General features: G+C 39.4%; 2 protein-coding genes across 3 annotated transcripts in view; one reads left to right on the top strand and one right to left on the bottom strand.

Moving 5' to 3' along the window:
• LOC125491298 overlaps positions 1-1,976 on the top strand; it is a 19,306-nt gene extending 17,330 nt beyond the window's left edge. The window contains exons 14-15 of the mRNA XM_048632891.1: positions 124-322; positions 1,141-1,976. Coding sequence (XP_048488848.1) covers positions 124-322; positions 1,141-1,173 — 232 coding nt within the window. The 3' untranslated portion in view covers positions 1,174-1,976. The remainder of the gene's footprint in view (positions 1-123; positions 323-1,140) is intronic.
• On the bottom strand, positions 1,971-18,176 carry LOC125491148 (protein Teyrha-meyrha). 2 transcript variants are annotated; one of them, XM_048632378.1, is made up of 8 exons: positions 17,926-18,176; positions 15,986-16,027; positions 9,631-9,822; positions 8,981-9,143; positions 7,882-8,060; positions 4,896-5,106; positions 3,961-4,066; positions 1,971-3,684 (listed from the first exon to the last, which is right to left on the bottom strand). In XM_048632378.1, the coding sequence occupies exons 2-8, from the start codon at positions 15,986-15,988 to the stop codon at positions 3,453-3,455; spliced, it is 1,086 nt and encodes a 361-aa protein (XP_048488335.1). In that variant the 5' UTR covers positions 15,989-16,027; positions 17,926-18,176; the 3' UTR covers positions 1,971-3,452. The 2 variants fall into 2 exon arrangements, with proteins under 2 accessions (XP_048488335.1, XP_048488336.1); XM_048632379.1 differs by lacking the exon at positions 15,986-16,027.

Below are 18,176 nucleotides of genomic sequence, written 5' to 3'. Positions count from 1 at the left end.
AATTCCTGATTCCTCTGTATAAATTGTATACAATTTATACAGAGGAACCAGGATTTTTTCTATAAAAAAATACATTTATTATACAGCAAAACTTGATACTATTTCCTTTTTCCTTAACCGTAGCCTGGGGGAGGACGGCACGGTTTCCCGGACGGCCTACTCCGCCGAGGCGCGGCAGTCGCTGGCCGAGTATTCCGCCATGTACCGGGAGTATGCGGAAGTCCAGCGGCGCCTGGAGCGCGGAGAGCCCGAGGAGGGGCTGGCCGCCCGGCGCGACGAGCTCGCGGCTCAGCTGCACGAGCGGCAGCCGTTCATCGCTCAGGTAACTAGATATACTTTTCTTACCATCGAAGTAGAAAAAAAGGAGGAATTCAAATAGATTTAGACATAACGTACCCTTAATTTGAGCTTATGTCTGATGCAAGTCTGATGTTATTTGGTGCGGTTGGAACTCAGTCGGGTAACGGAAGCAACCGTTTCTCACGCCAGAGATGCGGGTTCGAAACCCTGCGCTGACATGTACCAATGAGTTCACAATGTGTACCATCGCTCTTACGGTGAAGGAAAACATCGTGAGGAAACCTGCATATCTAGATTTAGCACATCTACTACAGGATGTTGCAAAACAGGGAATATATTAAGCCGAAGGGGGGTGACTCAGGGGGTCATTCTGAACAACTTTTGTTCTACGAGTTTTGGAATTTCGCGAAAATAAATATTCGTCCTCCATAGTAAAAAGTCATGTGACTAACAAAGTTTCTATGGAAAAGGAAAGAAGGCAGTTTAGACTTAGGGGATATGCACAAAGGTTCCATTCGAGAGAGCCAGGTGGAGGTACTTACATCCTCACAGAGAATAGACTAGATGATATTTGGAATGAATTAAGTGTAGTTTATTTAGTAATTTATGTGGCACATATATACGCATGTACTTAAAACATGACGCCACCGATCACTGTTACGATCCTCATAAGAGGTGCGGGGCCTACTTTATCATAAATACAGGCTACATGTGAACCTAGTTATGATAGTAGTCTTCAAAACTATTCTGTTATGTTATGTTAATGTTTACTATGAATATATTAAAAAGTGAAGGTCACTGGGTACCACAATAATAATAATATCTAATCTTTCCAAATAGGTGGTGAACGAGGAAGAGGGCCAAACAAAATAATCATCGACTTCTTGGCCACAATTTAATTATATTTCTGTATTATTTTTTTGAAATGACATTCTCATAGACATTCAATTATTTTATTTGATATTATTATTTAGCCATCATATATTTTTTGCCCAACAATAATTTTTCATGGATTGTTTTTCAAAATTATCCTTTGTTAAAGTCAATTTTGTATGAATTTTATTGTTTTTTTAATTGTTGACTCAAGATCAGTTGTTATTTACCCTAATTATACCTATTGTTTTGAGATATAGATACCTACAGTCAAACTATAAAGTCCTGACATCAAAGAGTGCGATTTTGCTAAGACTTTTTATGATTATAAGGTATAAATTTACTTACTTTTACATACATTTTATAAATAAAATACCGATTGATTATGGATTTTTATTGGATTTGTCCTTTAATAAATATAACAGATCGATTAAATACGATCTTAAACAATTAGTTGGGATCCACTTCCGTTTTCACGACTTTATAGTTGGACTGTATAACTGTTAACTGTACATGCTATTGCTAGAAATGTTTCGATCAAGCGCAGATCCTAGTTTGGTATTACTTTTAGTAGGTCGTATAGGTGTGTACCTAGTACCTACATAGAACAACAAGTACAGTAGTATGTTATTCTATGTAGTGTACGTATCTATACTATGTCTAGTGTAACAATTTATTTTCATATAAATGTAACTACTCGTACTAAAAGAAGCGCGTATGGTGTTTGCTATCTTTGAGAATCTGTTTTTCATATGGGTGTTGTTCTTACCAGTTTAAATAAATTTTGAGATATTTACTATTGACATCAGATTTGTTTTCTTTCAATAGATATTTCATGATCTAAACTTACACTACACCAATAAGTCTCATTTCGTGAAAGTGGAATTTGGAATAAGTATTTATTAATTTAAGGCAGTTAGACATTCAATACACTTTATTAGTAATTCAAAATGTATGCACAGGGTTATAGAAACAAACTTAATAGATTTTATGAAATAATATTAAATAATATTTATCTAGGTATTAATCTAAAAACAACAAATTTACATAGATAATATATATATACCTACCTATAGAATACATTTATAATATTACAGTTAAGTTAGTTAAGTACATTTATAACATTCTTGCAAAAGATTATAAATTAATAAAGATCATGGATCATTTACGAACTTAGTACGCCACGAATGAAATGTTCCACCGAGCATACTTTAACTTTTCCAAAATAACTACCTCCTGTAAAACACACCTACTTAGGTAAATTATTTTTTAAAGACAGTATTGTATATAATCCTGGTAGTTAGGAGAAGAGGGTACCTAGATCGGTTGGGTCGTGCGTGTCTATGAAGCTATTTTTCACCCACAGATAGTTAATTTTCAGGTTTTACTAGTATTAGATCAAAAATGTACCTAACATAAAAATTCGGTAATCTACTTATGTTAGCCCATAGTGTAGGAGATGAATATACATTTGAGGACATTGATTTTGTTAAAAAAAGGTAACATTATAAATATTAAGGTGCCGATATCGAGTAGGTAGTGCTAAATAAAACTTTCGATTAAGTACACTTAAATACCTAACCACGATTATATTTTATTTTATTCCATGAATAAACGATTCGTGTTTTCAATGTTAATTAGTATGTATATGTATAGTCAGCTTCATAATAGCTATATTATGTATAATACACCTTGTCAATCTCACAAACTGCCTATATTCATTCAAGATTAATTGTTATGGAGGTATTTTGACAAGGTACAATAGTTTTTAGCTACTTATGAAGATGACCGCACAAAATAATATGATATTATAACTTGTATTTACATTACTAACCATTTCATATTATTTGTTTACTTAATGCAATTTTAAATCACATTTATTAGTAATTAGACTAATTATGTAAGTAATTATGTCCTAAACTATATATGACCATAATAATATCATTTACAGTAGGGCAATGAATAATATTTTTACAATATTGCACAAAGTTAAACATTAGTAAGCATCCTTTTGTAACGTTACCATTGAAATAGATTCACGATCGATTTAATAATCTCACAACGGGATATTTTTTGCATCAGCTTTGACAAACCTTTAGAGCACAATACACACATTTAAGTACTTAATAAACGCGTGTACTACTAGGTGAACGACAAATTGTCGCATGACCTAGATCCCTCAGGTCACCTAGGACAGGATGTCTCATTCCCATTCAAATCGGCCGAGCCCAACTCCTGAATGGCTCATCAGCAATGCAAAAAGTATCCCTGTCGGCTTTTCAATTGCGCGAGTCGGTGGAAGAGGGCTGGTTCTCTCCGTCCAGCTTGTGGCGAGTGACGTGGAGGTAGGGGTCGGCCAGGGCTGGCCAGGTGTCGGCGGGCGGGGCCAGGGGGGTGGCGCCCGCTACGCTGGCCGGCCATGGCTCGGACGTCGTCACGTCGGCGGGACGCTCCGGCCCCTCAGGCAGCTTGGTTGGGCATTCCAGCGACAGAGGCTTTGGCGTTTCCATCCTGCAAGGTGGAAAGATAATTTTCTGAGTCTTAAGCTACTATCAGTATTATGCAGGTAAGAAAAGTAAGGTAGGTACATATCAATTTGCCTGAAGGGCTAGCACGGTGCGCAATTAAGATGTGACAAAAGCTCTCTCACATCGCGCAGCCTCAAGAGCGAGCTCGACGGAGAACTTTTATCGTTCTGGAGACCTATTCGCGAGCGACCTTGGGAACCTAACCTACTTACTTGGTATCTGACGTACCTACATGTCCGGGATCAAACAGTGACATTACCTCATGCGGTCGGGTCCCTGCAGGTTGTCGTTGGTGCTGGAGATCTCCAGGTCCTCGGAGTAGCTCGCGTGCGGCTTCTCCGTCTCTTGCCGAGGCTGCTCCTTGTCTGTGGAGTAAGGGTGGCCAGTCAGTCAAGTGGGTCTATTGAATCCTACAGTGTGTTATTATAATGTAACCGCCGTAGATTTTTAGAATAGAATAGAATATAATACCAGTTTATTGACTAAACAGAACACAGATAACCATTTATACAGTATACAACGCAATAGGCGGCATTATCGCTAAAAGCGATCTCTTCTAGGCAGCCTTTGGGTGGATAAATGACTTAAAGAATATATGAGGAATGTTTACAAATATAGTAGTAAAAATTCACATTTGTATGTGGATTTGTCGAATAGATTTGTTAATAACGTACCTACAAGTTTTAAGCGACCTCAGAACGCTCAATGTTATGCATTCCAATATAGCTGTAGGCTCACTTCCTAAAGTCAGTTGGCAAATTCGGGTAAAGAATCCATGTATTTACCTATGTGATTAGGCAGGTTATTACATTATACAAAATATCTAGTCCTATATCTTATTATGAAACAGTGGATTACTTTAATAGTTCGCGCTGTATAGAATCTAAACTTGGCAAAACCTCTAACGGCAGCTGTACAGGGTGTTGCAAAATTGGTATACTAAGCCGAAACCTACATGTGCAGCATGGTATATCTAAGCCCGAAACTGAAGTCAGAATTTGGAAATTCGCGAAAAAAAAAATCAGTAAAAAGTCACGTGACTAACAAAGTTTCTATAGAAAATGAATATTTTTTTTCGCGATTTTAAATTCTGATTTCAGTTTCGGGCTTAGATATAACATGCTGCACATGTAGGTTTCGGCTTAGTATACCCTTTTTGCAACACTCTGTAATATGCGGCTCCTGTTGACTCACCTTCCACATGTATATTAGCGTCCGGCCAGCCCAGCGAGTCGCCCTCCACATCCACGGGCTCGTCCTCGGTGTCATACACCGGGCGGTCCTCGGGCCGTCGTGGCGTGTCGTCGTCTAACTCATAGCCCAGCATACTCTCCACGGTGTGGTGACGCTTGCGGGTGCGGAGCTTGAGCCGACGCTGCCGGTTGGCTCGGATGCGCTGATACGTCTGTGGGGAAAGATAAGTCAATGGGGGAAAGTGTTTTTTTGTTGTGGGTGGAATCAATGTGGATGGATTGTGCCAGCATAATTTAATACCTATCTGTAACAGAATAAAACCATTAGGTTGATGATTGTAAGTAAGATAAATTTTATATATATATAGGTAACTTAATTTTAGGTGGTATTTTCAGCTAATCAGCTTCATAGGATATCTTCATTGAACTAAACAAATCGTTAATGTGTGATTGAATGAGTAAGCGATAGGCGGTTTGTGAGTTTGTCAAAGTACCTACTATATTGCTGCTACGCTGCTACTTATTTCCATATAATATCTCATGTAAGTATATCTACTTGCGGAATCGCAGTTTTGTATTCAAGAAAGAAAGAAAGAAAGAAAGAAAGTAAGAAAAAGATTTTATTTGGTGCTGCACAAATACACCGAAAAATACAACAAAACAAAAACATATACAACAAAACATCACATACAATTTGAATATAAAATTAATAAAACCAAAAACAAAAAAAAATTACATAAAAATAAAAACTAAACTAAATTTCTAAAAATAAAAATAACTTAAATATTGGCCAGCCTGTGTAGATGGTGCATCAGCGCAGCGCCAAAAAGGCCCCGAGCTCAGCAATTGCTGCAAGTAGTACATAATGTACCTGCAGCGCTGATTTTCAGCAGGGACCCTTTATGTGACTCACGGAAACTACAAATCGAGACTTTACCCAATATAAAATACATGTAATAAATAAGAAACAGTCATTAAGTAACGACTACTATATATACCTACATAGACAATATAACATAATACAATACAAGTATAATAATACATACTTAATACCATACAATAAATACAATATAAGTCATATTCAAGTGCTGAAATTCTAGATAGATTTTTGCATATTCAGCAGGTAACCTTTAAGTTGGCACTTAAAGGTATTTATGTACCTACCATGTAGCCTTTTTAAAGGAGGGGGGAGGTCATTCCAGCACTTGGACGCCGCATATCTGAAACTGCCTCGAAAGGCGGCTGATCGATGCGGTGGCACGGACAAGCGGACCTTATACTTGTATGAATTGAACGACCATTGCAGTTTTTCATACAAGTATTTTGGGGTCTCACGCTTGACCACACCAAACAACAACGTTGCAAGGTGCAATCGTCTTCGTGCCGCCATTTTGAGCAGATTAGCGTTGTTCAGATATGGCGTCACGTGCGTCCTGGGGGGGATACGGAAGCATTCAAGCCTATTCTTTCATTTAATACGTAAACAGCTGCCGCTACACAGGTTCGTTATCGGTGTAGATAAACGTCACTACATCGCGATTCACCATAAATACTTCGCTGTGACTGGCGGAACGAGCAATAAACGATTCTATCGACGTCCACAACGAACCCTTGTAGCCCTGCCACAATCAGGTGGCATCACATACCTCCCAGCGCGCGTCCTCGTCCTGATGATGATGCGGGTGCGGCGGCGGCGCGGCCGGCTCGCGGGGCAGAGCGCTTAGCGAGTACAGGTGCTGCCTTACCCACCACTAACGTGAATTAGCAATCGACGTAGTTCCATACAAATTATGTCCGTTTTGTCAGATAGGTAAGCAATGCAGCTTATGGATTGTTGATGGCTAATGTTCGGGGCGAAGAATAGAGACGAGTATGCAGATCTGACCGCCAGTAGTGGCTCTCCACTAGAAGAAGAAGAATACTCGGTGGTGGCAACCCACGTCGTCGATAGTTTTTTTTACTACCGTACACCTTGGTCCACGTACCTAGATGTTTCACGGTTTTTTAAATTAAGTACTTACTCATCTTTCTGTTTTATCAGATAAGCAATGCTGCTTATAGATTGCTAATATCCATTGGTAGACCCCTACCTCCCAGCGTGCATCCTCGTCCTGATGATGATGCGGGTGCGGCGGCGGCGCGGCCGGCTCGCGGGGCAGAGCGCTCAGCGAGTACAGGTGCTGCCTTACCCACCATCTAACGTGAATTAGCAATCGACGTAGTTCCATACAAATTAAGTCCAATTGTTGATTGCTAATGAACAGTGGTACGGTATCATCATGGCGAGCTGATTTTTCGCATTTAGCCTCTAAGGTCCATTATGCGTGGTAGTACGGTAGTTGCACGCAGGATTGTTGATTGCTGAAACAGTGGTGGTAGCCCCACATACCTCCCAGCGCGCGTCCTCGTCCTGGTGATGATGCGGGTGCGGCGGCGGCGCGGCCGGCTCGCGGGGCAGAGCGCTCAGCGAGTACAGGTGCTGCCTTACCCACCATCTAACGTGAATTAGCAATCGACGTAGTTCCATACAAATTAAGTCCAATTGTTGATTGCTAATGAACAGTGGTACGGTATCATCATGGCGAGCTGATTTTTCGCATTTAGCCTCTAAGGTCCATTATGCGTGGTAGTACGGTAGTTGCACGCAGGATTGTTGATTGCTGAAACAGTGGTGGTAGCCCCACATACCTCCCAGCGCGCGTCCTCGTCCTGGTGATGATGCGGGTGCGGCGGCGGCGCGGCCGGCTCGCGGGGCAGAGCGCTCAGCGAGTACAGGTGCTGCCTTACCCACCATCTAACGTGAATTAGCAATCGACGTAGTTCCATACAAATTAAGTCCAATTGTTGATTGCTAATGAACAGTGGTACGGTATCATCATGGCGAGCTGATTTTTCGCATTTAGCCTCTAAGGTCCATTATGCGTGGTAGTACGGTAGTTGCACGCAGGATTGTTGATTGCTGAAACAGTGGTGGTAGCCCCACATACCTCCCAGCGCGCGTCCTCGTCCTGGTGATGATGCGGGTGCGGCGGCGGCGCGGCCGGCTCCCGGGGCAGCGCGCTCAGCGAGTACAGGTGCTGCAGCTCCTGCAGGAAGTGCGCCTGCGCGACCCCCGGCCCGAGCCGCGCGCCGCACACGCCGCAAGACGACTTGCGCTCGCCGTCCGCTGGACAAGTATACATCAATGTTATATTATTATTTAATTCTTTATTGCACAAATATAAAAATACATGTACAAAAGGTGGGCTTAATACTAAGAGCATTTTCTACCAGCCAACCTACAGGAGGTGCAGGAAAACAGGTACAAAAATGTGCATAAAAAAAAAGGAAAAATTATGTAAGATGAAAGAAAGTTATATAATGAAAGAAAGAAAACGTTTATTCAGTGCTGTGCACAGCACACACCATTGAGTATGCGAGTCCGCGTTGTTCTACGAGTATGGCACATACACACCAAATATTAAAAGAAAATGAAAAAACAAGGTAGGTAGGTAAAAAATAAACAAAAACATATACCTAGGTGTGTGTTGCCAAGCACCGAAACGGACGGAGAATTTACGAATAAACTTACGAATAAACTTTAATGGCTACTTACTTACAAGAGTCAATAAATATTACACAAAATATAGCTACCTCACGTAACATGTCGACTCTCAAATACTCGCTTCCTAAATTATTAGGTAATTTGTTTTGTTTTCATGCAGAACTGCAATCGATAACTACGTGTGACATCAGAACCATTATTATTATTAGTACTCATCCTTAGACTAACTTTAACTAACTATATACGTGTAGATTTTTTTGTGATGTTCCCGATGGCAGGTTTGTAAGTTAGCCAAACATACTAAGTTTCCTAACTTACATTTAAATTATAAGAGCAACCCTAAAATTATCAGTGATTTCATTGTATACCCGGCTGAGTAATGAACATTACGGCCTTACGGCATTTTCAAAATGCATGAATGAATTTTCAATCTGCCAAATACAATCGATCAACTACGACAATCACGTGAAAGGAAGACGTGCGAGTCGTCCCGGGCAGCGGACCTGTGTCGTCCCGGACGCTGTAACAACTACAACACTCACGTGAGAAGAAGTCGTGCGAGTCAGTACACTGCGGCGGCGTGGGCTCGTCCTCCTTGCAGGGGCGCGGCGAGGCTGACGCGGCGGACCCGGGCGAGCTGGTGTCGTCCCGGGCGCCGTAGCCGTGCCGGTACAGCGGCGGCGTGCTCGTGTCGTCACGGACGCTCTACCAGTATAATGCAATCGTTTTTTGAAACTATTTGAGGGTATTAACGCAAAAGTGGCGCATCTTTTGCAGCCACAATTAGAAATCTATTGTGTCCGCAAAAGATACGCCAATTTTGCGCTGATAGCCACATTTGTTAGTCTATTATTGTATCGAGGTCTGGTGATGTAACGCGAAGTGCGAAGTTGTCCGATATTTGTTACCTATATCCTATTCCACGGGGAAAGACATCTGACGGAACTCTTATTACACTCGAATAAGGGTAGTTTTGTTTGTATCAGTTGAATCAGTAGTCTTTTCCCGTGGAATGGGATATTAGGGGGGTATTTGGCTTTGAGTTTACACAAGGCTTACATGAATATCACAGTTGCAAATGAGTAGTAAGGATTAAGGGTTCAAACTAGTCCCGCTTTATACCTTAACACTTAAGGGACCAACACATCATCTAAAGACGACTGCAATCTGGTTCTGCATGACAAAAACTCACCCGTAAAGCTTGTCCGACACTCTGTCCGAGCGCGTACTGCTCGCCCAGATGTCTGGCGAAGGCCTTGCCCGGGTACAGGGGGTGGAAGGCGCCCCCTATCGGACGGAACGCGCCGCAGCCGAAGCCCTGCAGCGCGGGGTGCAGGAACTGAGGCGCCATGTGGTGAAGGAACCCCTCCATGGCCAGCGATGTCTGTGGGTAGGGGGGGCAGGTTAGTGAAAGGAAGGGAATGGGGAACGCTCAGCCGGAGGGGGGCTTTTTGGTGCAGGTTGGCTGTTTAGAACGATTAGCTGTTTGGGGAAGATTTTTCCTTGTATAGTAACTAAAATGTTGTCTTTGTAAACCACATGATAATATGATGCCGACGGCCGGCGGCGGCGGCGGCGCAGCGGCTGTCCAAGGCGACGACGGTATCTACCGCTGAAGCCTCCAATCTTTTTTACTTGGTACTCGCAAGCTAATAAATTGGATCTCCTACTTCCTACTAGTACCTACCTCTATTATATACAGGGTGTCCCAAAAGTCAACGTCATCCCTTAAAAGGCTGATAGGTCAGCTCATGAGAGGCCAGAATATCACAATATGACCTTAGTAAAAACTCGATAATTTTCGAGATATTGACACTTTTATAAATTTGCTGAAAATCGACACCTTGGATCAGTTTTTTGCGTGCCGCCGGTACAAAAATCCATATTCTTAGAATTTGTTTGGTGTTGCATCACCCTGTATAGCCCTGCTATTGATCGCAGTCAAAAAAAATATCGAGTAATGCTGTATGTTTAAAAAAAACACGGTTTTCAAAGTCATAAAAGGTAATCGTATTTTTTTATAAACAACTTTGACTCTACATACTGTAAAAAAAATATACCACGCAAACCTGGCACCTTATTTGAAAAGATTGCTCATTTAATGCAGTTTCCGAAATGGTATGAAACGTTGTTATTGTTTCAATTTACAGAAAGTTATTGCTATTTTAGTACATAACGACCTCGATGTAAAATTGTTTGAAGGAAATTTATCTGACTGAATTTATTAAGGGTGAATCATTTTTACAGTATGTAGAGTCAAAGTTGTTTATAAAAAAATACGATTACCTTTTATGACTTTGAAAACCGTGTTTTTTTTAAACATACAGCATTACTCGATATTTTTTTTGACTGCGATCAATAGCAGGGCTATACAGGGTGATGCAACATCAAACAAATTCTAACAATATGGATTTTTGTACCGGCGGCACGCAAAAAACTGATCCAAGGTGTCGATTTTTAGCAAATTTATAAAAGTGTCAATATCTCGAAAATTATCGAGTTTTTACTAAGGTCATATTGTGATATTCTGGCCTCTCATGAGCTGACCTATCAGCCCTTTAAGGGATGACGTTGACTTTTGGGACACCCTGTATAGGTATGTCTGTTACTCATGCAAGCAAAAAAAGGTATATTTACGGAAAAACCTCTTATGGCGAAGTAAAGCCGGCAGGCAGCGAGCGGCAGCTAGTAATTGTAGGTACTAAGTATAGTATAAGGATTTCAAGTTGACGAAAATTTGGTACGGTCTGTGGTACGATATAATATACGATATAAATAAGATGGAATACGAATCTTGAATGGTATTTTTCCATGTTTATGTGGGAAAAATAGTTTTTCAAAAATCAAATACAAAATGGCTTATCAACAAAATATTAAAATGAACCGCTAATATAATAAATGCTCAAGGTAGTGTGAATTTACTCTTTCACCTGACATGGCTGAAACTAGTTAGATTAAATTGCTAACACCCTGAGGGATCAACACATAGGCTACTTTTTATCCAAGTATTCCCAAAGAACTTTTTAAGTTTCACTAGCAGGGCCTGCGGGTATAGTAAGATTTTTTATATATTCAAATGCTAATAATTTGAGTAGGTAGGTACTTACTTAAACCTACTGCAACTGCCAACAAATACAGCAAACATACCCCTATCCTATAGCGTACAAAACGGTCAACATCATCAAGCATACCTACCTAATTAATCCCAAATAGGTCATCCCTTTAACCAATTAAGAGGTTAATGAAGAACGTCGCATCTGCATTCCAGGCTGTGCAGATTATTTTAATTAGCATTGATTTCCGTGGTATGCACTGATAATTGCTGTGTTGAACAGTAGCTAGGTATATGCCTTACCAGCTTTCCCTCCAGTGTCCAAATTAACGGTATTAGTTCAAAGTTGATTCCTGCGGCGCGAGCTGTTGATCTAATCCGCCTTTGAAGCAGGTGGCCTCTTTGAGCGGAGCAAACAGACAAACACACAAACACCAGTGCCAGTGATGATTAACGCTATTGTTTCTTAGAGCAATTACATCTGTTCGTAGTGCTACCTACAGCAGAGTGAGATATTCTTTTACTGTAAACATTTCTATTGTTTGTTTTCGTTACAGATTTGAGTCATGATTATTTGGTTTTGGAAACGGAATTAATTTAGGAGCGGATTTTTGAAGTTTGCTATTTTTTATGTACATTTTACATACTTACATAATTACCCTCGTGTCTAGTCTAGAGCCTAGGAAATCAAATAAAATGTATAAGTAGATTTGAGTACCCCATGTAAGATTCAGTATTTCAGAGGCTTGATGTTCACTGTAGTTGTGGATTGGACCATAGCGGAAGCTGTGTGTGTAACTACAAGGAGGATACTAATAGTATTATCGATGTCTCTTACAATAGATAGGCAGTGATACAGTCACAGGTTCAGTCAACTGACTCCAGCCACGCAGCTCGTGCTAATTAAATAACGGCACTAATGTTGGAACAGGTAGTGGAATGCATCTGACGGGATCTTGGTTATCTACGGCCAGTTCACTTCACCAATTTGCCTATTTATAGTTTATCAGTGCCATTTAATTCCACCAATTTGCCTATTTATTGTTTTTCAGACATAATATTACGAACTCCTGTAATTCAGACACAATTAAAATGGTATTGTGCCACGTCTGTATCCACGCCTTGACATTCGAAAGGTTAAAGAAGAAATTATCTAGGATTCTTTTCAGCAATTTGTATCACGTCGTCGACCGTAAAAGTGTTTCCACTCAGATCTTCTGTTCATCTTATAAAACCTTTCATATAACCCTATTCTTGTCGATTAAACAATAGACGTAGGTAGGAAGCTTCGAACCATTTGAAATCGACAATGAAATCGTAACGAGCACACTTTTCTACGTTTATTCAACTTGTAGCAACAAACACTTGCCCGTCGGCGATCGGATGAGACCACCGACGGCGACAGGAGGGGTCACTCCAGATCACAAAAAAAGGAAAATCAGGTTGCTCATGCGCTAACAACGACTCATGTTGCAATTACCGCATGCATGCATGTACCGATTACACGACAACTATATATACTTAGGTAGTTCGTTCCTTTTTTTGTAAAGCTAGCGTAACCCTCCAAGGATCGTCCAATTTCAGATAAAAGTTTATTATTCTTGCTATCCCGGGGAACGAAGCGTTCACAATGTGATACTGACTTTTTAGTGCATGGATGGTTAAGAGAGAAGCGGTCTACCACAAGCACATCACAGCGCAGCAATGTATTACGATCTCACTATCGTCATACTTACTGAATACGGATAAGGCAACAGTCCTAAGCCATCCCGCGCCACTCACGATGTTTTGCTAGCCGGCCGCAGTTACCCGCTAACTAAATAAACACTCAAATAAGTACATTCCTTGTTTGCTACTAATCTTTTTTCTATTATAGGTAGGTGACTAGATACAATGACTTGTTTATCTACGTGTTTATCTGAAAAAAGTTTGTATGGAGATTAAAAAATAACTAAGACTACCCTGTATACATATATAAATCCTAACTAATAGTATAAATGCGAAAGTAACTGTATTTGTCTGTCTTCTTTATATCTGTCTGTCTGTCTGTTACTCTTTCACGCCAAAACTACTGAACGGATTTGAATAAAATTTGATATACATATACTCTACAGGGATGCACAGACTTATCAAGACTAGGGGCCACTCGGACAAATTATGAACTGATGGCGGGCCGCCAGAAGTATAGCTAATTAAAGACAATAAATAATTGATAATGATGTTCAAATTGAAAAAGAATTGATTTATTTTGAAGCGTGGCACTGAATAGTGCTTACAATCGTTTTTTAATTTATTTGGCTGAAATTTACATGTAAAACTGCTTCCAAACATTCGTTTGCAAGGCGGGTTTGATTTTTGGTCGATTTAGTATTGGAAAGGTATGTTCACATATATAGGTAAAAATTTCAGAGCAGAGTTTATACGCAACTCTTTGTATGTATTTTTATAGCTCGGCAATTTTCTTTCGTTGAAGTTGTTGAGTAAATCTTGGTCGTTTTGAATTTTAACAATTTTTTACTGCATTGATCAGGATTCTAAGTTCCTGGAATCCCTTTGCTTTTTTGCCAGAAAAAAATCCAATTTCTTCTACTTATTAAATTAAGAAATCGTTCCAGTGTCAATTCACGACTTAGCCACCTTATTTCTGTATAATACATCTCTATATTCACTTTCGATGTCATCAAGGAACTGTTTGAATTGTCTGTGATTGAGTACTTTTCGAACATATTTTTTTAGAATTAAATATTATTTGAATGTACGACAATTATTTTTGCTGTCGGCGGGCCACCAGCATTCGGTCGGCGGGCCGCATGCGGCCCGCGGGCCGCGGTCTGTGCATCCATGGTCTAGAGCTAGACCGGACTTTTTAAGTGTATCGTTTCTGAAGGAGCAAACTTTGAAGGTGATAAAATAAATTTGGATGAATAACAATCATTTTTTGTTTTATGGATATAATCCGGATACTTTTTACACAGAATTTATATTCTCTATTATCTCTCATGGCACGCGGGCCACTGATAAAGGCCCGGCGGGTCACATGCGGCCCGCGGGCCGCAGTTTGAGTATAGCTGGTCTAGACCCTGAGAAATAACATAAGCTACTTTTTATCCCGGAATTCCCATGGGAAAACTTTTTGAGGCGAAGTGAAGCTCGCGGGAACAGCTAGTTTGTTCATAAAACGTGCTGAGTCACCTGCCTTAGTAACTTAGGTCCTTACCTTATAAGCAATACTTACAGTTAAAAAAAAATTAAAACACAATTTATGAATATTGAACTTATAGCACCGTCTAATATACACACTTGCTATATCGATATCTTTGAAAATAAGGTTTTTCGAGTATTTTTATAAATATCAATAAGACTTGAGTTTCGGACTTGCCGACGGGAAGTCCACCAGCAATTTTTCCCCCTGTATTGTGTATTTATATTTGCAGGCTAGTGTAGATGGTAGTTTTATTGTACACTGTACAAAAAAAATGGGCACTTAAATGTAAATTTTAAGGGATTTCATCTGACTTTATCTCCTTTCCAATTTTTACATTCTATAGTTTTCCCCACTAAACCTAGCGTGAATCCCGAATGCTCATTGAACAGAGCAATATTTTTTATAAATTGCAATCCTAAAACATGGATTTAATTACGTTTAACAGGCGTTCCGGCGCTGCCATGATTCTTATCTGCTGAACATATTGAAAAGGGGGCGCTGGATTCGAATTCCTATCATGTATAAATCAAGGCTCGCCCTTTCCTATTGTCGGCCACTTATTATCGGCCGCTTCAATGTGAATTATTGCATTTTTATCCTTCCATTATTTAGCTAATCGGTGTTTTGGAAATAGTATAATATACTTATATTATAAAAATATTTAAGTATACTTATACTTAAATATTTTTATACGCCTGACGTATTTATAATTAGTACTTATCGATTATAGCTGTTCCCGCGCGCTTCGCTACGCCTTAAAAAGTTTTCCCGTGGGAATTCCGGGATAAAAAGTAGCCTATGTTTTTTCCCAGGGTCTAGACCATATGTATACCAAATTTCATTCAAATCCGTTCAGTAGTTTTGGCGTGAAAGAGTAACAGACAGACAGACAGACAGACAGACAGACACAGTTACTTTCGCATTTATAATATTAGTAAGGATCTTGCAATTCCTACTTATATAGATTGTATTTCTGTGCCATGGTAATTTATATCACTTTTACAAGGGTCTACCGATTGAAATTCAGTTATATTTGACCTTGCAGATCTTGTAATTATGAGTTATGACTACTGAATACGTATTATATTCTTTATTAGTCTGGTCATAAATATGAGACAGGTAAGGTATATTGAAATTGACTGTAAAAATCCAACGATACCGCAGTAGATTATTCTTAGCCAATGTAACTTGATGTAGAATATTCAAGAAAAGATTTATTGTTATCGCCAGCTATACATATAAACGGTACATTTCGCTTTGCAGGTAGTAGCTATGAAATTAAATTGTTACCATTGAAACCGGTATCACTCCATGTTGAACCCCGCAACGTTTCTATAAAAAATGTATAAAATATAAATTAAATTTGTGATAAAATTTTGAGGGCAGACGCGTCGATTCACACAAAATCATCAATTTACAGAGAGAGTCTAACTTAGTGGTTTTTTGTCAGCAGGCTAACGTTTTTTTATTACTGTATTTTCTGCGAGTAAATTATGAGTAGTCATTATTCAATAAGGGTTTCTTGATACTAAATTATAGGTAAAAGTTACCCCAAAGGGTAGACTGTAACATGGATAAAAATGACATAATTGATACTAAACACCGTTTACCTGTTAGCCATTACGAGCCAATTACCTCACAGCCCTAACTATGGTCACGCCAATGCGACAGTTTACGTACATTTGCAGTACAACGACGCACGCGGCAAATGGCTTCCTAGTACAGCTCAATTACCTGCTAGCAATGTGCTGTAAATTATTGATGCATCGATTATATTGTTGAGCCCACGCAATAATTAGGCAATTCTATGAGGGAGTTGAAGTATGAGGATATTTTTCTTATAAGTAATGTGTAGCATACAAAACTTCTCCATCGATATAGTAAAAGGGTAAAAAATATTTTTATGTCACCTTTTGAAATAGTGCATTGTTGTAATTGTTGCCAAGGAGTGTAAGCCGCCGCTACGCTAAGGCCAAACGCCGCCTCGGGTACTACTAAGGGGTTCGCCCAAGGTAAACACTGTGCTTTTCATTACGAATAAAAACATATTAAACTAATTTCTTCTTCTAGAGCCGTGGTGGTGTAATGGGTTAAGATCTCGCCTTTCATTCGGGAGGTCGTGTGTTATCCTGCCGTATACCAATATTTTTCAGAAATAAAGGATTATACGACTTTATCTTATGGTGGAGGATAGTGTCGTGAGGAAACCTGCGAATCTAGATGTGTGAACCCACCAACCCGCAGTGGACCAGCGTTGTGGGAAAATGGTTCAAGCTTAGGAAAATAATTTCTTAGACCTTAAGGAGATAAGTATCCACAAAGAGAATATAATAGCACATATTTTTTCTAACATTATACGTATATCAACAATAAAAATAAATATTTATTACAAGGCAAATACTTATCATCAGGTCCTTGGTTTAAGAAGGCTTTTTGTATATAAGATCCAAGAAATATATTTTCCTTGGGCATGAAAAGGGTTATTATTTTCGTTACTTTGTGTTTATTTGTATGTCTCGGCCACGCATTTTTTTACCAATTTGCTTTTTTTTTAAATAAAATCATATCTGTTTTTAGCAAATGCCCCAAGTACTTATCTCTCATATTTCAGATGCTTCTTGATATAATTTCCAAAGATTTTTAAACAGCTAATTTACTTAGGGCTGATTTTTCAATGGTCAGATAAAAGTTATCTGAGAAATATTTATCTGACTATTGTAAAATTAGGCCTTTTAATAATGATGGTTATTATAATTAATAATAATTAGTATAATTAATAATGATGGACACACACTAATTATTTATAGTTTTACTGGGATTTGTCTGTCAAAATGTTCAGGGTTAAGCAAAACAATGATATTTAAGTATTATCTGAAGTACACAATTACACATCTAAATGATTAGACACTCATCCCAAGCTACTTAAGAATTTCATCCATGTAGGTAGGTATCATCAGAATTTTATTGTTATGTAGGTACATTGTAGGTGTACAGCAACTACTTTTGGTGTGGATATGAAAAAACCCGTTCCATAAATAGGTGCTTTGTTGGTCACGTGACTTTGTTACTAAGAAAATAATACCTAATTTAAAAAGTTTAATTGAAAAAAATCGTCAGTTTGAATACTTTGAGTCATCCTCTTCTATAGGTAACCGTTTTTTAACATCCAATAAGTATAAAAAAAAACACTCCACTCGAAGTAAATTCTTACAAAAAACTTAATAACTCACCCGAACTTTTCAGCACCGAACCCCACTCGCTACACTGTCGACGCCGACGTCGGAGCACGGTAAAGCGGCGGTCACACGGGCGCTAGCTCCGTAAGGGTGCAGTCACACTGGGCGCGCGCGGCTGACTGGCGCAACGACGGCAAAACCGTGTGGGCGGGCCTTCTCAGGACACGCCCTAGTGAAAAATTGCTGCCTCCAACTTTCACAGTTAAAATAAACCACATTACATTTGTGCTAAAGCTTTCCGGAAC

Source organism: Plutella xylostella, chromosome Z, assembly GCF_932276165.1.
Source record: "Plutella xylostella chromosome Z, ilPluXylo3.1, whole genome shotgun sequence".
Taxonomy (NCBI): Eukaryota; Metazoa; Arthropoda; class Insecta; order Lepidoptera; family Plutellidae; genus Plutella; species Plutella xylostella.
The sequence above is the reverse complement of the archived record's forward strand: the minus strand, read 5'-3'. Positions and strand labels throughout refer to the sequence as shown.